General features: G+C 68.4%; 1 protein-coding gene across 13 annotated transcripts in view; it reads right to left on the bottom strand.

The window, feature by feature from the left end:
- COL20A1 (collagen type XX alpha 1 chain) overlaps positions 1 to 17,496 on the bottom strand; it is a 23,869-nt gene extending 6,373 nt beyond the window's left edge. For 3 of the 13 annotated variants that reach the window (XM_039864786.1, XM_039864785.1, XM_039864783.1), the window contains exons 1-29: positions 17,376 to 17,496; positions 16,403 to 16,494; positions 14,412 to 14,522; positions 13,704 to 13,847; positions 13,295 to 13,450; positions 11,850 to 12,008; positions 11,442 to 11,561; positions 10,741 to 10,905; positions 10,056 to 10,220; positions 9,629 to 9,798; positions 9,179 to 9,308; positions 8,246 to 8,391; positions 8,006 to 8,129; positions 7,695 to 7,834; positions 7,074 to 7,317; positions 6,644 to 6,786; positions 6,371 to 6,503; positions 5,831 to 5,973; positions 5,526 to 5,655; positions 5,002 to 5,040; positions 4,671 to 4,809; positions 4,274 to 4,416; positions 4,059 to 4,168; positions 3,495 to 3,653; positions 3,313 to 3,390; positions 2,834 to 2,920; positions 2,256 to 2,309; positions 1,733 to 1,828; positions 1,541 to 1,643 (exon numbers count right to left, since the gene is read on the bottom strand). In XM_039864786.1, the coding sequence (XP_039720720.1) occupies positions 1,541 to 1,643; positions 1,733 to 1,828; positions 2,256 to 2,309; positions 2,834 to 2,920; positions 3,313 to 3,390; positions 3,495 to 3,653; positions 4,059 to 4,168; positions 4,274 to 4,416; positions 4,671 to 4,809; positions 5,002 to 5,040; positions 5,526 to 5,655; positions 5,831 to 5,973; positions 6,371 to 6,503; positions 6,644 to 6,786; positions 7,074 to 7,317; positions 7,695 to 7,834; positions 8,006 to 8,129; positions 8,246 to 8,391; positions 9,179 to 9,308; positions 9,629 to 9,798; positions 10,056 to 10,220; positions 10,741 to 10,905; positions 11,442 to 11,561; positions 11,850 to 12,008; positions 13,295 to 13,450; positions 13,704 to 13,847; positions 14,412 to 14,522; positions 16,403 to 16,484 (3,613 nt within the window). In that variant the 5' untranslated portion in view covers positions 16,485 to 16,494; positions 17,376 to 17,496. Of the gene's footprint in view, positions 1 to 580; positions 653 to 1,112; positions 1,167 to 1,445; positions 1,644 to 1,732; positions 1,829 to 2,255; positions 2,310 to 2,833; positions 2,921 to 3,308; positions 3,391 to 3,494; positions 3,654 to 4,058; positions 4,169 to 4,273; positions 4,417 to 4,670; positions 4,810 to 5,001; positions 5,041 to 5,525; positions 5,656 to 5,830; positions 5,974 to 6,370; positions 6,504 to 6,643; positions 6,787 to 7,073; positions 7,318 to 7,694; positions 7,835 to 8,005; positions 8,130 to 8,245; positions 8,392 to 9,178; positions 9,309 to 9,628; positions 9,799 to 10,055; positions 10,221 to 10,740; positions 10,906 to 11,441; positions 11,562 to 11,849; positions 12,009 to 13,294; positions 13,451 to 13,703; positions 13,848 to 14,411; positions 14,523 to 16,402; positions 16,495 to 17,375 lie in introns of all 13 variants that reach the window. The other 10 variants (XR_005653233.1, XM_039864788.1, XM_039864790.1 and 7 more) reach the window with 10 other exon arrangements.
- Positions 17,497 to 18,490: the final 994 nt, after the last annotated feature.

Here is an 18,490-nt window from a genome sequence, read left to right as displayed (position 1 = left end):
CCCCCCGCCCTGCCCCCCTCTGCCCTGTCTCCCCCTGCCCTGCCCCCCCTGCCCTGCCTCCCCTGCCCTGCCCCCCCCTGCCCTGCCCCTGCCCTGTCTCTCTGCCCTGCCTCCTGCCCTGCCCCCCTGTTCCCTCCCCAGCCTCCCGCCTGGGGCCATCCATCTGGCGGCGGGGGACCCCATGAGGCAGGCAGAATTCCTGATCCTGGAAGAGTTGGAGTAGGAGTCCCCAGTGGGAAAAAGACCTGCCCCTCAGATGGGGGACACCACCCCAGGGAGAACAGACCCTCCCCCAGCCTGAGCCAGCTTGGTCAGCACAGAGTGTGTCCCAGATCCCCGTCCCACCTGCCTCCATTCTCCCTGGCCTCGGAACCTGCTGGAACCTCCCCCAACCCACAACCTCAGCCCTATTACCTGTCCCCCCGCCCACACTCCACCGTGGGCCTGGCAGGGGGCAGCCCTGGCTCTCTCTGCTCCCAGCAAGCCGCTCTGGCATCATCGAGGGTGAGTTTGCACACATTTGTCACTCCCCACCCTACCCTGCTGTCTGCTGGGCTGTCTGGATGGGGAGGGGACTCACCGTGGGCCCCACAGCCCCTGCGGGTCCTCGCTCCCCGCCAGCGCCCCTGGCCCCTGCCACGCCCTGGAAGCCCTGCCAAGACGCAGAAGTAGGGGCTCGGGGGCAGACCTATGAGCCCAGCCCCTCCGCTCTCCAGCCCTGGCTGTCCCGGTCCCCACTGTGCTGGACCAATCCAGACTGTGGTTTGTCCCCAGCCGGCCGCCCCCAGGCTGTGCCTCCCACCCTCTCCCTCTCACAGAAAGTGCTTCTTAGCAGGGCAGGGTGTCCCCGGCCCTCCGGCTGAGGTGGTGTCTGGCAGAGGACAGAGAGGCCGGGTGCCACAGCCAGGCCGTGTGGCATCTGGGTACGCAAACGCCGCTCCCCACCCCACCTGCCCGGTGGGGGTGAGACAGTCCAGGGCACAGGGCCCTCGTGTGCCCGCCGGGCCTGGGACAGGGCCGGCCCACGAGAGCACCGCCTCCCAGGTCACCTCGTGGGGGTGGCTGCGCTCCGTTCAGCCCCCAGGAGGGTGGGGGGTGCGGGGGGTGCCTACCCTGGGGCCCGGGGGTCCAGGTAAGCCAGCAGCACCCTCCAGGCCTCTCATCCCCTGAGGACAGAGGAAGGGCACGCTGGGGTCGGCGTCCGCACCCCTACACGCCCCTCCCTCAGTGGTCCACACCTGTGAGGGGTACCGCCTGTGCCTCGCTCTGAGAGCAGATGACGCCGACCAAGCTCAGGGCCTGACCCGCCAGGTGCGAGCCGACACCCCATCCCCCCAGCCGGGCCACAGGTGGGGCAGCGGGGGCTGGAGCGGCGTGGGGGCAGAGGAAGGAAGCCCACCCCCACCTTCCATCCCAAGACCCTCTCCCGTGGGGTCCCCTTTCACCTTTGGTCCCTGGAGGCCGACCCTCCCAGGGGTGCCCTGAAAGAGAACAGAGGCGCTGGCCAGGGGCGGCCGAGCCTGACCTGGAGCGGGAGGCCCTGCCCCAAGGCCCCCGCCCTGTGCCTGGCCGCGGTCGGACCCCGCTACCTGCAGGCCTGGGAGTCCATGGTCCCCCTTCTGTCCTTTGACCCCTGGCGGACCCTGGAGCGGAAGTGTAGACAGGGCAGCAGGGCGGGCGGAGAGGGGCCAAGGGCAGGGGACCGGGGTGGGGGGGTGGGGCCAAGACTTACCATGGGTCCCTGGACGGTTCGGCCCTGGGTCCCTGGTGACCCCTGCTGACCTCCAGGGCCCTCGGGTCCCATCTGTCCGGGCGGCCCAGGCTCTCCCTGGAGACACAGGCAAGGGAGGGGTAAGAGGGCCCACGGCCGCTCCTGCAGCCCTTCCGGGTCCTGCCCCCGGTCCCGTCAGCCTGTGGTGCCCAGACCCGGGCCCGCAGAGGCGTCTTCAACCCCGCCGCCCACCCCAGACCACTTCTCCTGGCACAGAGCAGGTGGACGAGAAAGCCAGGACCCCAGACCCGACATCGCCCGACCGTCTCTCGAGCCTCCAGGGGACAGAAGGCACAGCGCTATTTAAACCGTGACTGCAGGGGAAAAAGCTTTCAAAGATCCTTCGTGAACTCGGCACATCTGCTGCCCAGAGCGGCCGTTACTCAGGGCTCCCAAGGTGGGTGGCGGGGCGCTGGCCCCTCACGGGGAAGGCATCTCACTCCCGCGGCTCTGGGGAATGTGCCAGGGGCCACCCACAACTTACCCTGGGCCCTGGGAAGCCCTGCTGTCCTGGGGCGCCGCCTCTCCCTGGCAGGCCCTGCGGGGGGCACAGGCAGGGCTGAGCCCAGCACAGCCCACCTGAGGCCGGCCTGCCTTAGCACGGCCCTGGGCTCCAGTCCCCGCCTTCAGCTGGAGAAGGGGTGGGGGCTTCCGAGAGGGCAGCCCAGCTCCCCTCCCCTCCCACAGCGCTGGCTGAGGTGCAGACCAGACCGGGGTCGGGTGGCCTCTCCCCGGTGAGGTCTGTGCTCTGAGCTAGTGCTCAGGGACCCTCGTCCCCGGGCCCTTGGAGCCTCCCTTGGTGGGGGCAGAGAGGCTGCCTAGAGCAGGGAAGATGGACATGCTGGGCCCCGCGCCAGAGCGGGAGTGGGCGCCAGGAGGGATGTCCGAGGCAGTGAGGACAGGGCACACGTGAAGTGCAAGCCGGGTGTGTGGCAGGCCTGGGGACAGCTGCCGGGCCTGCTCACATCCAGGGGGCATGGGAGGGGCTGCCCTCACCTGCCTGTGGCACCAAGATGTGGCCAGGAGCCCCTGGTCACCCCAGGGAGGGGCTGCTGGACTCACCGGAGGGCCTTGGGGCCCCGGGGGCCCGGGGGTCTGTGTGGGGCAGGTGCAGGCGGAAGGCGGGGCAGGGCAGGCCTCTCCGTCCATCTGGAAGGACGAGACACCTCTCGTTAAGCGGGCCCTCCTTGGGCTCTTGTCTGACCCCGGAGTTCAGGGTGGCCACGGACGCCTTGGTCCAGGGAACTTTCAAGCCCCACCCTAGGAGGCTGGGGGAGGGTGAGGACAGGCACAGGCCCCAGCACGTTCAAACCAGCGTGGGGACACGGGGGGATTCACAGGAAGTGGAGTGGCCCCCGAGTGCTCGGCCGCAGCCTCTCTGCAGCTGGGGTCTTCCCAGCCACCCTAACCTGCCTTGTCCCCAAGGCCTCCGAGATGCTCCCAGAGGCCACCTCAAGCCTGCCCTGATCTCCCAGCGTCACGACCTGGAAGGCCCGTCGACCCCAGACCGTGTGACCCTGGGTGGGCACTGACCCACCTACCAGTGCAGGGAGCTCACAGCACCTGTCCTCCTCCGCCCAGGCGTCACTGCAGACGATCTGCAGCATCTGCAGCTGCAGCTACAAAGCATGGAGGGAGCGCGGTCAGCCACGTAGGGCCTGAAGGGGGCCAGGCGTGCGTCCCACGGCGCCCTGCGGCCAGGCGGGACAAAGCCAAGGCTCACCGCCGCCGAGCTGCTCCGCGGGCCCCGGGCCTTGGCCAGCCTCCCCAGCGTGACGAAGCCAGTGGCAGGTGGGCTGCCAGCCTCACCGATGGGCCTCTCGGCCACCTTCCGGCAGTCCACATAGAGCCGGACCTTGGAATGGCCCACGGCCACATGCACCTGTGAGACACCGCGGAGGTTCCCCCCAGCCCTGGCCCGGTGGGGGACGTGTGTCCATCACCCGGGCCTGACCTCAAGCCTCGTGGGAACCCCTCTGGGCCTCAGTTTCCCCCATACGTGAACCACGTGACACCAGTACGGTGAGACCAGAGAGCAGAGCTGAATGCTCCCACCCCAGCTTGAGCCGGGACATCCGGGCAGAGGGGACCTCAGGAGCGGAGGCCAGGGGACGCTCAGGGAAAGTCCTCGCATTCTGCGGGACCCACGGCGACGGGCCACCTGCAGTGGGGAGGCAGGCGGGCAAGTCCTGCAGCACCGTGGGGGTCTGTTCAGAAGTTGGGGAGCAGGGCAGGGACTTGGGCGGAGGGAGACGCAGGTCTGGGTCTTTCCGGAACCTTCTAGGACCTTATGGAAGCTCCCGTAGAATATCCGCCTCACTTCGGGCAGGTCAAAGGTCACCTCCTGCAAGGCCGCCCTAGGGTGGTGGCTGAAGTAGGTCAGCGACCTCCTGCTGGCTGGGGGAGCCGAGGGAGGGCGGCGTGAGGCCCGGGTGGGGCGGCGGCAGGCTCAGCACCCACAGCCAGCGAGGCCTCGAGGGGCAGCCTGGGCTCCCAACTGACCGTCCAGCAGGACCCCCAGGACGGGCTGGAAGTCCTCGGCCGTCATCTGCCACAGCGCGAAGGCCTCGCGGGGCGTCTCGGGGAGCAGGCGCAGGAGGAAGACCACCGTGTGCTCCGTGGGGAGAGCGGCCAGGTGGATGTCGCTGTGGGGCAGGTGGGGCCACCGCGGTCTGAGGGAGGCGGGCCACAGGGGCACGGCCCTCCCCCGAGCACAGACCGGGGCCAGCGGGGCCAGGCTGAGGCTCCTCCCGCCTTGTCCTCACCAACGGCAGGCCGTGATGGACAGTGCTCCCCGCAGGCAGGTGGGGACAGGCGGGTGGGGCTCCGAGGCCACCCAACCACAGCCAGGGTCACGACAGTGTGGTGCCCCCGTCGGGGCCTCCCCCTGCCCTCCCACCTGGCCCGGCGCGTCAGCTGAGCGTCCTTGAAGAGTGTGAAGGTCATGGCCGGGCCCAAGGCTGAGGGCTCCATGGCGACACCGCGGATGGAGGCGTACTCCTTCTGTGCCAGGCCAAAGGCCGCCATCAGGTCAAAGCCTGGCGGGACAGACAGGGTGCGGGGGGGCGGTGAGGGAGGGGCGGCCGAGGCAAAGGGGAGAGACAGAAAATGAGGGGGGCGGAGCGGGAGAAGCTAGGGGCCGCCCGAGGCCAAGAGCTTAGGGCAAGGACGGGGACACAGGGACGGGGACACAGGGACGGGGACACAGAGATGGGGACACAGGGACCCACCTGCGAGGGAGCCGTTCGGGTGGAGGGCCGGGCAGGCTGCTGAGAGGCAACAGGGGGTCGGGGTCAGGTGCAGGGCCTCCTGGGCAGCGGTCCTACCCTGCGGTCTGAAGATGGGCTGGAGCCGTGCTGGACGCACCCTTTGGAGGTCCGCAGTCCTGTGTCCCTGGCTCAGGGGCCAGGGAGGGACGGCAGTGGTGTCTCTAGGAGACGGTGCCACTGAGCGCTGCGCCCTGAGAGGTGCTGGCCCCCCCGCTGAGCGCCCAGCGGCAGGGCCAGGGAAATGCCCACGCGGGCAACACGGGACAGACCGGGGCCTGGCGGTGCGGGCGTGTCCCCCCGCCGGCGCGTGGCAGGCGCTCGGAGGCGCCCGTGTGCGAGTGGAGGTAGACCTGGGACCCAGAGCCCCCGACGGGAAGGGCGCTGGGCCCGGCAGCTGTCCACCAAGTAGCGGCCCAGCCGGGTGGCCCCCCTGGGTCCCGGGCGTCTGGGGGCCTGGCTGAGGTCGGGGCCTCATGCTCACTCACCTGTCCGGCCTGTGGCCGACACCGCCACACTCTCCCCTGCCTCGTAGACTGCGGAGACCAGGACCCTGTACTTGGTGGCTGCCAGTAGGTCGAGGAGTGTCGCCTGGCTCCTGGGTCCCGGAATGGAGACCTGGGGAGGGACGGTCCCCTGAGCCACCCTCCCGAGTGCCTCTGCTCGCTTAGGCACCTCGGCTTCCCATGGAAGAGCTGGCACCCTCAACCAACGGGGCGGGCCTTGTCCCCCACTGCCACCAGGACCCAGGGGCCCACGAGGAGCAGTGGCTCCCTGCTCCACTAAGACCCACCGATTTCTCAGGTCCCGAGCCCGAGGCCAGCACATAGGTGACCCGGTAGTAGAGGACATGGCCACTCGGAGGTGTCCAGCTGACCCGCAGGCTGTTGGGTGACTCGGAACCCAGGGCTAGGCCGGAGGGCGGGCTCCAGCGAACTGTGAGAACACCAGGACACAGAGACACGGGGGCTCACAGCGGGGGCTGAAGACAGCGGCACGCCCCCCACGGCCTCGACCCCACGCCCACACGCTCCCCGCGTGCCCGCTCCACTCCGCCCCGCCGCGCCCCGTGCCCCGATCCCACCCTGCTGCCCTCACACAGAGTCCTCCCCAAGACCATCCTGAGCATTGTCACACCAGGTGGCCGGGACCCTTGGCCACCGCAGGAACCCCTGCCTGGAGGGTTCAGGGAGACCCCAAGAACCGAGCGGTCAGGCTAGAGGGTTGGGGACTTGGGGAATTGCCTGAGAGTTCGGGGACCGGGGCGCATGGAGCTGGGGGGCCCGGGGTCCCTCTGGGCTGCCCCCGCCCCGCGCAGCTGAGGGCGACCTACGGGGGGTGTAGCGGAGGGACACGGGCTCACTGCGGGCCCCGTCCCCGTAGTAGGCCAGGATGGTGATCTCGTACTCCGAGCGCCTCCCCAGGCCAGGCAGGACGGCCGCGCCCAGGTTCCCCGGTACAGAGATCTGCGGAGAGGGGGCCCAGGTGAGCACGCGCCGGGCGGCACTCGCAGGCCACCGGCAGGCAGGTGTCCCCACGAGGCAGCAGCAGGGCGTGAGCCCCCGGGAACTAGGTGTGGGAAGGGGGTCCTCTCCCCACCCAGCACCTCATGGGCCTTCCCGTCCCCAAGGGGCAGCCACTTGATCTGGTAGACGAGCACGCCAGAGGCCGCTGCCGCCGCCCACTCCAGCCGGACCTCGTCCCCAGGGAGCTCTGTCACTGACAGCTGGCTCGGGCTGGGGACTTTCCCTGGAAGACAGGAGAGGGAGACTGAGGCTCGGGTGGCTGGGTCTGGGGTGGGACTCTGAGGAGTGCCCCCCGGGTGCCCTTAAGGAGGCTTTGCGGGCGTGGGTCACACTGGGGGCAGAGGGAGCTCGTCTCCATGCAGCAGCTGTTCCTGCACGGGCCCCTTTCCCAGGATGCACCTGCTTCCTGGAGGTGGCCCCGCCTCCTGTCTGCTTGACAGCAGAGGCCCCCATGTCACACCCATGTGGGCCTTGTGCCCCACGTCGCACCTGTCCAGTACCTGTCCCCACCTGGCTCAGGGATGCACCGGGTAGACGCCTCAGTGTGTGTTGATGTGAAGCGTCCATGGGAGCAGAGGGACACAGCGCAGCCTGGAGACCCCACCTCAACCACTGCCCACTCACGTGTGGTCAGGCGGCCGGTCATCCTGGAGGAGCGGCCCCCGGGGTGGAGGCAGGTGACGTGGACGCTGTACGTGGTGGAGGAGGCGAGGGGGCCCAGGATGGCCGAGGTGGCGTTCCCAGGAGCCTCCATCTGCAATGCCGGGACACAGGGCCTGGAGCCGACTCCGAGGCCAGGGAGCGGGCAGCCCCTGCCCGGATGGGGACCCGGGCCCAGGATCTGCTTGCCACAACCTCCCCCAGGGTGTACGGGGGGTGTGGGCCACCACGCTGGGGCGGGGTCTCCTGGGGCCTCGCCCCCGCACCCCTCAAACAGTCTCAGAGGGCGATCTGCCATCCACGGCGAAGTGACTCGGGCACCCTCATTTACATCCATCCCCTCCCACTCCCGCCAGACTGGGGTGCTTCCCCCACCCCACCCCAGACTGCGATCGCAGGGCTAGGAGGGGGCTCAGGGCACCAGCACCCATGTGGACACTCCAGGCCCCCTGGACACTGGCCTGCGCTCACCTGCCCCGAGTGGCCGCCCTCGCCGGACACATAGCTGACCCTGCATGGGCGCACTGGCCTCGGAGTGCCCTCCCAGAACACGCGAGCTGAGTCGTGGCTCACGTCTGAGAAGCCCAGGTGTTTGGGGGGGCCCGGGGGGCCTGCGGAGCACAGCAAGGACTCAGGGTCCAGCCGCCCCGCCTTCCCGAACATGCAGCTGGGGCTGATGGGGCCACTGGGCGGGGTCTGGAGCCTTCTGCCCATGGAGGGCTTGGGGACCGCAGTGACAGCTCTGCCCCTGGTGGGTGGCGGCCTGCGGGGCGGACACTCACGGGTCTTGGCACGGATGCCCCGGGCCTCACTGGCCTCCGACCCTCGCAGGCTCTGCACCCAGACGCTGTAGTCCCTGCCCGGCTCCAGGCCGTCCAGCAGCACCTCTGGGAGCCCCACCCGCACCTGCAGGGGTGCACGTCAGTGCCTGCCCCCCGCACCCCATCCGCCTGCCCCGGCTGCCCCTGCCCCCCGCACCCCCATCTGCCTGCCCCGGCTGCCCCCACACTTCCACCTCGCACCTCCATGCCATCCTCCTCGCCCTTGGGGGAAGCAGGGGAGCACCGCACCAGGTACTGGGTGGCCCCGGCTGAGGGCTGCCAGGTGAGGCGGATGGTTCTGGGCGTCACTGTGGCGAGGGTGAGCCCCTGGGGTGGGGGCAGAGGTCCTGCAAGAGAGGAACACACACCAGAAATCACAGCAAAGACTGTAGTACAGAGCCATCTTCACTGGGGACACAGAAGCAGCACCACAGCCCCTGGGGGACACCCCACGCACAATTCTAAATTTGTCCCCAGACTTCACCCTGGCCACGCTTCTGGCCCCTAGCTCTGAGGAAACGCAGCCAGCCCGCAGTTTTCAGTTTAAGGGTCAGAGGCTGTGGCCTCCAGTGGGTGAAGGGCCCCATGAAGGAGCCAGACATGACAGGCCACAGACCACGTGGCGCCATCTACACGAAAGGTCCGGAAATCGCACATCCCTGGAGACAGGAGCGGATGAGGGGTTGCAGAGGCTGGGGGCAGGGGGGTTGGGTGACAGCTAAGGGGTGCAGGGCTTCTGTTCAGGGTGATGAAAATGTCGTAAAGGTGACTGTGGTGACAGGTGACAACTCTGTGATCACGCTGAAAACCACAGAACCGCACGCTGTACATGGCGAGTCGTGGGGCTCGCAGCTGTCCCCGGGGCTGTGGCCCAGCGGGGGCTGCTCCATCAATGTGTGAGCAGCGCCGGCAATGGTCCTAGTTGTGGTAGGGTGACACACATGATGTCGCTTGTGTTCGGAAGGGGACACTGAGGGTCAGAGAGGTCCAGTGATTCGGCCTTGGTTTCACAGCAAGTTGGGGCTGGTGCCCCCACCCGGGTTAAGACCGGTAACTGCCCGACGTACCCCCCTGGCTGGTGCCAGGCTCCCAGGGGCACCCCCGGCCCTGAGCCCAGCCCGCCGCCCCACCCACCTGTGGTCACCAGGCCCCGCAAGCCCTCTCCGACCCCCGCCTCGTAGACGGGGGCCACGGACACCAGGTACTCCGTGCTGGAGGTCAGATTGTGCAGCTCCGCAGATGCGCTGGGCCCCTCCACCACCACCTGGAGCGCCAGGCAGATGGAGCGGGCGGGGTGGGCGTGGTGGGGCACAGGGAAACGGAGGGCTGGGGTCAGGCCTCGCTCCCCACGCAGCCCTGTCCCTGGCTCCGGAAGCAGAGCAGCTCCCAGCCACCGGCAATCATCAAAGGCGCGAGCACACGCACCAGCCGCATCCCGCCCCCTTGGCCACCCGGGTGTGCCCTGGGACTTGGGCCTCTGGCAGGGTCACCCCGCTCCGCTCCCCCCCCATGCTGACTCCATCACCGGTGGGCCTTTCCTCCAGCCCTGGCTTTGCACGGGGCAGGCAGAAGGCCGCCTCTCACCTCCCTGGGGGCACCACCCCTGGAAGGCCGCCACGTGACCAGGTACTTGAGGGGCAGCTGAGGGGCTGGAGTCCAGGACAGGCGGACACTGGAGGAGGTCACCTGGGTCAGGACCAGGCTGGTGGGAGCGGAGAGGGGGTCCAGGGCCGGGGCAGCTGCTGCTGGTGATACTGAGGAAGGAAAGGTGGACGGCCCACGGCCTCAGCTGGCAGCTGGCGTTAGCAGCTCCGCCTGCTCCCCCTGGCGGCCACGTCCAGGAAGGACAGGTGTTCCTAGGTGGGGACTGCGGACCCCTCGGAGCCATGGGACTGGTTCAGGGAACTCCTTAGGGCTGCAAATCCCTGTCCCTCTGCCCAAAGCGTCCAGACAGGGCCTGGCAGGCCGTGAGCATGGTCGACCCCACCCTACGTCACCACTGCCCGCTCACCTGGGCCCCTCCGTTGGCTCCTGCCCTGGACCTTCTGACAGATGAGGCGGCTGAGCAGGCCTGCCAGCATGCCGAGCTGGGGGAAGTCCGGCACGCTGTGGACAGTGACGTCCAGCGGCTGGGACGCCAGGAGCCTCAGCTCGGCCTCGTCAGCATTCTTCACGCCTGCCATGGGGCGCAGGGGTGAGGGGGTGCCTTGGCGCTGTTATTCCATCTTACAATAGGTCCACTGGGCCTTGCTTGAGTCACCCAGCGGGGTAGGGGGGGTCTATCCCAAGCCACACAGCCTGGACCCCACGCCCCAGGATGGGGTCACCTGGCAGGACCCCATGGGAAACGGCTGCCTGGGCACTGGGAGGAAGGAGGGGCCAGGCCCCCAAAGGCCCCTCACACGCCATGCTATGCCCTGGGGGAAGGGGAGCTGGGCAGGGAGGTGTCCAGAGACGACGCTGCAAACTGGCCCATGCTCCAGGGAGCGACTTGTGTGGACACCCTCCGAGCACCCATGGGTGCTTGGGTCCTCGCTTGTGCACTGTCACCAGCTCCCAGAGCAGAGACTGGTCCTCCGTCTTCAGACTCGGGGCTGAGGCTCAGAGTCACCGTGAGACCTCCAGCCTGGGACACAGCCGGGTGCAAACTGCACCCCGTGCTGGGAGCCCCCCAGCGGTGGTCTGGGGCTGCTCACCCACAGCAAAGACGTCCACATCCAGGTCCTTGAGGACACGGCCAGCAGCATGGGCATCGTCCTGGGACTTGCCATCTGTCACTAAGATCACGACTTTGGCGGCCTCCGGACGGGGACCTGCTGCAGGCCTCAGGCTCTGTCGCAGCACGTGGGTCAGGGCCAGGCCTTGGGTGCGGTGAGAATGCAGCTCAGGTGGCCCCAGGTGACCCTCCCAGTGCCCGCCCCACCCACGACCACTCGGCCAGCCCGCTGGCCCCATGCTCAGTCCTGGACTGGGGTGTCCGGAGGGCAGGGACACCTCCGCCCCTCCCCTCCAAGGCACCACGTGCCCAGGAGACCCAGCAGTGAGGCCCTAGGATGCAGGGAACAGGGAGGGGGCAGTGCCATGGGAGACACCCCCAGGGGGCTGCTCCCAGCAAGACCACTCCAAGTCCACTGGCCGCCCCTTCCAGCAGTTTCTGTCTATACTCGGAGCCACTCACTCTCAGTGACTGCAGACAGAAATCACAGTCTTGACAGAGAAATAAGGGTGATTTGCTGTTTGCAAAGGTGGGGACGGGGCTCAGCTCCACCCAGCACTCGGCTGGTCACACACAAGCTCGCGGGTCCGGGAGGTTGTAAAGGGAGGCTGACCCACAGGACGGGCGAGCGGTTTTGTTCGGGCCCGAGCCCCGGGCAGACTCCCGAGGACGGGGGCACACCTGTGAACGTGTTCCCCCCTTTGTAGCGGAGACTGTGCACGGCCGCCAGCACCTCCTCCTTGGTGTGGAAGGTGTTCAGGTCCCACTCGGTCTGGGGGTCTCCACTGTACTGGGTCAGGCCTGGGGAGGGGGCCGGGCGTGGCTGTTGGCACGCGGAGCAGGGGCAGGACACGCACAGCCTCGCTGCCCGGAGTCACCAGGGAGAGCACGTTTGCAAAACTCTGCTCTCTGCACTCAGGGGTCACCGGAATGCCTCCCAGAGCCAGCTGCTGCATCGGCCGAGGTGGGGACTGCCACCAGGCCTGGCTGCTGCAGCCGCCCTCCAGTTCCCCCTTCCTCTCCCTGCACTGGGGGCTGATGAGCTGTGGGACCCCGGGGCGGGGCACAGGGCGGGGGGCCGGCACCCACCTACTTGGACTTTATCCGGCCCGATCTCGAAGGGCTTGATGATGCTGGCCAGGAAGTCTTTCACCTGCCGGAAGTGACTGTGGCCGATGCTCCAGGACCCATCCACCAGGAAGATCAGGTCCACGGGGGTGGGGGGCGTGCAGCGGAACTGGGGGCCGGCTGGGCAGCAGAGAGGGCGGGGCTGTGGGCGAGGCCGCCTCCCCTGCAGGGCCCCAGGCTGCTCCAGGCCTGGTCTCCATCCCTGGGGCTGGTGGGCGGTGAGGGGCCACGGAGCTCCGGCCGGAATGAGGCGGGCAGCTCAGTTTGGGGACAGGGACTCCCGAGGTGCTTGGGTCTCACCAGAGTCAGAAAACCCCACGTGGACCTCGGTCCCTCGGCTCAGCCCCTCTGAGACCCCAAAGAAGGCTAATGAGGCACCCCGGGGCCCCTGAGCCTCTGCCCTCCAGCGGTCCTGGCAGGTCCGGTCACTGTGTGGTTGTGGGGACAGCCATGCGGGGGGCCATTTCCCCTGGCGGGCTGGCCTATACCCAGGCCCAGCGGGCAGAGGCTGCCCAAGGTTGTGCCGACCGGGATGAGCGGGGTCAGCACCGCGGACAGCTCCTGTGCCCTTCCCTGGGGGCGAGGCCTCACCTCGGAGTGGGGGGTTGTCCCCAGGACCGGGGAGCTCTCCGCAGACAAAGCCTCGCCCCCCCCCGCCCCGACAGGGTCTGGGACTCCCTGCGGTTGATGCAGACAGCACCCCAGGCCCAGCCCAGAGCCAGGGCCAGACCCGCAAGGAGGCTCCTGGGTGGGCAGGCGCAGTGAGATCCCGTCTGACGGGGGAGGCACAGCCCCGCCCTCAAGCCCTGCGTGGTGGGGAGACATCCTGGTGGACCCTAAGTCCACTGGGAGACAGGGGGGCGCCCAGACCCCAGAACCCACGTGAGAGGGGATGCGCCCGTCTGAGGAGGCAGGCACCTCCTTCCATCCACGCCTGATGGGAAGACAAAGTCAGGGACACCCCCTCGGCCTCACGGGGAGACACAGCAGGAATGCCGGGCTGTTCTGCCCTGCCCGCGTCACGCTCCGCCAGCCGCAGAGCCTGGAGCCTGGCGCCTTTACCCAGCTCCCCTCTCCTTCCCGTGGAGGGCCCAGTGGCTCTGCCCGGGCAGGCTGGGCTGGCCTGAGCGGAGGCCTCCCCACCGGGCCTCGGGGGGAGACTCTGCTCCTTGCTGGGCACGCCTGGGGGAGGACGCGGCTGTGTCACCTCACCTGCCACACTCAGGCTGGGGACACCTGAGGGGGGTTGGGGTTGGGGGACCAGGCACTAGGGCCCCAAGTGCACCCAGGAGAGTGGCAGGCCAGCTCCAGTTAAAGCTAGAGTGTGAGGTCACGTAGGAAAAGGACTTCCTGGCCACCAGGAGAGAAATGGCAGGAGCTAGATTCCTCACTCGCTGGAGACTTACCCATGTCCCACGTGGGCCCACCAAGAGTGGGCGGGCCTGGGCTTGGGGCCGAGGTGACGTGGGAATAGGGGTCTGGGCTCCCCAGGTGGGAGGGCGTGGGTGCCCCTGGTGGCCTCCGGCTGCTCCTGCTCCCCGAGTCACTCTTCAAATCCTCGACTGCAGACGCGAAGGGCTGTCAGGACCCCACTGCCCAGGTGGGAGCAGAGGCCCAGCAGCCTGGGGGGCCTGCATGCACAGCCCCCCTACCAGGGCACGTCCCGGGCTCAGCAGGTCCTCAGTCCCCCGAGGAGACAGGCGGGGGCACCAGGAGCTCTAGGCATCAAGGCTTCTGGGTGGCTGCATGGGAAATGGGACACGAGCCCAGGCCTGGGGCTCGGCCCGGGGCGCCAGCGGAGCACAGCAGACTTACTCACGAACTCCCTCCGAGCCAGCAGGACGTTCCCTGAGCCAGTGAGCTCGAAGATCTGCACGGTGTACCCTTTGGAGGGGCTCAGGCCCCCCACCGTAGCCTTGGGGGTCTTGGTGCTCAGCATCACCTCCTGCTCCGAGTCCCCTGCAGTGGGAATGGGGGGCTGGCGAGGCCGCGAAAGTGGGTGAGTGCATGCATGTGCGTGCGTGTGTGTGAGCGTGTGTGCTTGTGTGTGTGCACGTATGCACATGCATGTGGGGAGCATGTGTGCGTGTGCACGTGCGTGCGTGTGCGTGCACGTGTATGTGCACGTGTGCGCGCATGTGCACGTGGGTGTGCGTGGGTGTGCATGGGTGGCAGAGAGGCTAAGCTGGGGGCTGGGTTTTAAACCAAAAAGAAACCAGTGACTCCAAGGGCCAGCACCCCATTCCCAGAGGAGGGTCCTCGGGACAGGCTGGAGAGGCCGCAGGCATCAGGAAGCGCTTGGCGACCCTCCAGTCTCACCTACAAGACAGAGGGGAAGCCGGCCACTGACCTTTGTCCTCACTGGGGAGGCGGGACAGGTGGGGAGGGGGGCGCCGTGGGCACCCTTACACAGCTGTTGCTGTGATTAGCGGCTACTTCCACCAAGTACTCGCTGTGTGCCTGGCGGCAAGCTGAACACCATCACTGTCCATCCCCACTGGAGCAGGCGGCACAGGCCCTTACCTGCCATGGGCTTCACCTGTACCAGGTAACCAAGGCCACGTGCCCCCGACTCCCTCCACTTCATCTGTAGCCGGTCCTCGGGCAGCACAGCCAGCCTCAGGCGGCCGCTCGCTGGGGAAACAGGATGGGGTCACAACTGACCCCCAGTGACGAGGGGACCGGCCCCATAGGGGGCGGTGGAAGGTTATTGAGAAGATGAGGCCCCGCCCAGGGCTAGAGGGAGACCGCCCCCTCCTGGGGGTCCGAGGTGCCAGTGCCACGTGGCACCTGCAGGAGAGCGACAGCTCCCACGGGGGGCCCTTGCTGGCTGTCCAAGGGGTGTTCCCCGGCTGGCCCGGTGAGGCTCGGGCCAGCACCTGGGAGAGGCAGGACGCACTCCGCCGGCAGCCGGTGGCCCCAAGCCCAGGCAGCAGCTGCCGCCCCACCAGCCTGGGCCCTGGAGCTGCCCGGTCTCCCCTCCCGAGTCTTAGTCCGAGCGGAAGACCCCCAGCTGCCAAGGTCACAGCTGGGTTCATGTGGCCTCAGGGACATGACCCAGCCTCCCAGGAAGCATCCGGGGGCTCCCTGGTGGAGGCGGCTATTTTTGGAAAACAGGACAGAGACGGGCTTCTTCTGGCCACTCTGCTGAGAGCGGGGGTGGGGAGGGGGGTCAGGGTGCCCAGGGCAGACACAGGACGGCCTCAGAGACGGAAGCAGCTGAGCCTGTCCTGGCATGCAGGCCGCCCCCCTGGAGAGTCGGGGAGGGCGGGGGGCCTTTGAAAAGCCACTTGTGAGCAGGGGACCCAGCGCTGGCTCATGAAGAGTGCTCTGTGTGTCACTGTGCCTCTGACATGCTGGGGGAGGAACCCGGGATGTCTGCTGGGATCTCCACATAGGACTTTGGCAGAGCCCCGTGAAGACAGCTGGGGGCCAGCCAGTGGGAAGCATCCCCCCAAAAATACCCCCCCCAGGGCTTCCTCGAGAAAAGCTTCCGGAACACACAGGCCTAGCCCGCCCAGGGTCTACTCGGAGCGCAGCCCGTGAGGCCTGAATTCAACCTGTCGTGGTGTCACTTTGTGGCCTGGCCCTGCCTCGGGGGGGCCTGTCAGAGCCACAGGGACCGAGGGACTCACCCAGGCGGCAGTCACCAACCTGGGTGCGAAACCAGAGGACACGCCCCTCACCAGGTGGCGGTCAGCGGGCCACGCTGCTCCCTGCATGATGCCCAGGCAGAGCCGGCTCAGTGGCATGCCGTATGGCCTCGGCGGTGGCCCAGGGGTGCAGCAGGACCTCGATGCCATGCGGCCACTTGCCTCACGCCGCCCAGTGGGAGCTGGGCACGTGTCAGGGACCCACACGGCCCGGCCAGAGCCTCAGAGCCCCCAGGGGGCCGAGACCGTCCTCCAGCCCAGCTTCCTGAGATGAGCTCGGCTGTGTCCCTTGGGGTGTTTCACCAAGATGCCCACAGGCAGCAGTGGGGTTCAAGCGTCCCCACACGGCACAGCCAGCCGCCAAGAGGCGTGACACGTGGCACGGTACCACACGTCAGGGCTGGGGGCGGAAGCGGTGTGAGCTGTGACCCCTGCACACGCCTTGACGCAGCTGGGAAGGTGCCGGAAGCCCACTGCCGACAGCCAGTGCTGCGGGGGGCGCTCTTACTGCGGGTGGGCTACCTGAAGATTTTACAAGGAAAAGGCACCCGCGGAAGCGCTGAAAACCAGACAGTGGTAAGAAAATTAAATGCACAGAGTGTGGACGCCGGTTAACACAGGAGCCAGAGAGCAGGGGCAGCGCGAGGCGAGGCCAGAGGTCCAGCAGAGAGCTGGGCGAGGCGCAGGTGGAGGGGACAGGGGGCCCGTGGGCTGTCCTTCCCTGTCTCCTCATGGAGCACGGGTCCCATGGGGAGCGGGAGGCAGAAGGCTCGCTGGCAGTGGGGCCTCCGCCCTGGGCGGCGTGGGGGCCAGGTGGGGGCCGACGGCATGATCCCCAGGAAGCCCCGTCCATGTCCTTACCTTGTCCCAGGCCATGTCTCAGGGTGACACTCAGCCACAGCCAGAGGCAGACCCCCAGGCGGGGGTGCACGTGGGCACTCATGGCCCTGGCCCTGCGGGCAAAGAGGCCACTCAGCCACGTCCACGTCTGCCCCGCCTGACCGCCAAGCCGGAGCTTCCGCATGCACGCTGGCCCCCCATGGGCAGGCGTGGGGACCCCAAGGCCTGTCCACCTGGGCCCTGTCCAAAGGCCCAGGCCGGAGCTTCTGGGAGCAAGAGGTCGGCTGTCCTGCTACCCCCTCCACCCTGGAGCGCCTGGCCCTGTCACAGCCCTGGTCCCACACCCCTCCCTTCAGACGTTCTCCACAGGCCAGCACGGGCGCTGACCGCTGCTTTGGTCACCCGCTCATCATCAGACCAGCCAGGACGGCTGCCGTCAGGGTTGAGGGGCCTGGGGAAGAAACTGAGGTGGGCAGGGGAGGGCCTGAGTCCCCAGTGGGAGCAGAACCTCGGGAGTAGCGCCCCAGCTCCCAGCCCGGAACCTGCCTCTCAGCGGGGGAAGAGGAGCCCCATGGAGGTGGGTTGGGGTCCTAGGGGAGCCCTCTGGGGACACGCTTCCGGCCCCAAGCGGCCTCTGGGCCTCTGCTGGGAGGGCAGAGGGGACGCACAGGGCAGGGTCTCAGGCCCCCTGCCCCACGCAGGGTAGGGACAGCCAGGACGGGCATGCCACCCACTGCCGAGCTTGGAGGTGCTCAGGCTGGGAAGGGGGGACTGGAGAGCAATCTGGTGCTCCTGGTACCTGGTCCCCAACCTCCCGCAGACAGACGCCCACCCCCTGCCGGAACCGGGCCTCACTCGAGGGAGTAACCCTGCCAGCAGGAGCTCAGCTCCGCTCACCCTGAAAGGTCAAGCTCACGCTCAGATGGCAGACCCCGCGGGTCTCCCGGCGGCCCCCCTTACCCGCCCAGCCCAGGACTGTAGGCACGGCACCCACCTGCTCCTGCTCCGAGGGTGGCGTCCCTCGCTCCCTGAGTGAGCGCTCACGTCCACTCTGGCCCCGGTCCACCGGAGGTCAGGGCTTATGACGGCCCCTTTCCTCCGACGTCACGCCCAGTCTGCCTGCGGCCCAACCCTCGGCTGTCCCTGCCCTGGCTCTGCACACTTCCTGTCTGCCTCCCAGGACGTCCCTCCACGAGCGGGGGCATAGAGGTCCCGGTGCGAAGGACACCCCTCCTGGCAGGGCGCGGACGCCATGGGGATCCAGCACCGGCCAAACTCTTCTATTCCTCAGCCACGGGCTCCACCCCCAGGGACTCACGGGGAAGGCGCTGCAGGGACGAAGGGCACCGCGCGTTTTCCTGGATGCCGCGGTGCGGTGACGGGCACGGGGGTCTCCGGCAGCCACGAGGAGGGGACCTGGAGCAGCACCTGGACCCTGGGACGCCAGCGGCATGCCTCCCCGCTTGCCCAGCACCAGGTTGCTGGCCGTCTCCGGTGGCCAGGCCCACTGGCCTCCATGCGGCAGGCCCGCTGCCCGGGAACCGTGCACGGTCCTCCTGGGTCTGCACCCTCCACCCCAATGGGACGCCCCACCACTTGGCTCACCTGGCTGGAACTGGAAGCCCAGCCAGCCCTGGCCCGGTCCCCACCCCTGCCCAGATAGTTGAGGGGGGCGCGGACCTCGCCTCTGGGTGCTCAGAGGCTGCAGGAAGCCCGGGGGGGGCGGGGCAGCTCTGGCTGGGCTCTGGGTTCGGCTTCTGCCTCCAAGGCACTTTGGGGCAGGCGGCAGGCAGCACGGGCCCCCAGCTGCAGGCTCGGAGGGGTCGGTGGACAGTCTTCTCTAACTCGAGCGAGGGCGCGAGGCCCTCCCCAGACCCCCTGCCGCTCCCGCGGGCCAGTCGGCCAGCTCGAAGCCTGGGTGCCGCTGGGGGTTCACGGTCCCAGGCCCGGCGAGGGTGCTGAAGCCAGGGCCGGCCTGGCCCAGGTCCCTCAGGGCCCCTCCCGGCCTCGCCGTCCAGACCACGGGCAGCGTCGCGAGCCTAGCTTCTCCTGGTGGTTGGCGCCCTGGGGCCTCAAGGGAACAGAGCCCCGTGTCTGAGGCTTGTGGCT

Source organism: Pteropus medius, unplaced genomic scaffold (genome assembly GCF_902729225.1).
Source record: "Pteropus medius unplaced genomic scaffold, Ma_sr-lr_union100, whole genome shotgun sequence".
NCBI classification, from domain to species: domain Eukaryota; kingdom Metazoa; phylum Chordata; class Mammalia; order Chiroptera; family Pteropodidae; genus Pteropus; species Pteropus medius.
This window is presented reverse-complemented; position numbering and strand designations above follow the sequence as displayed.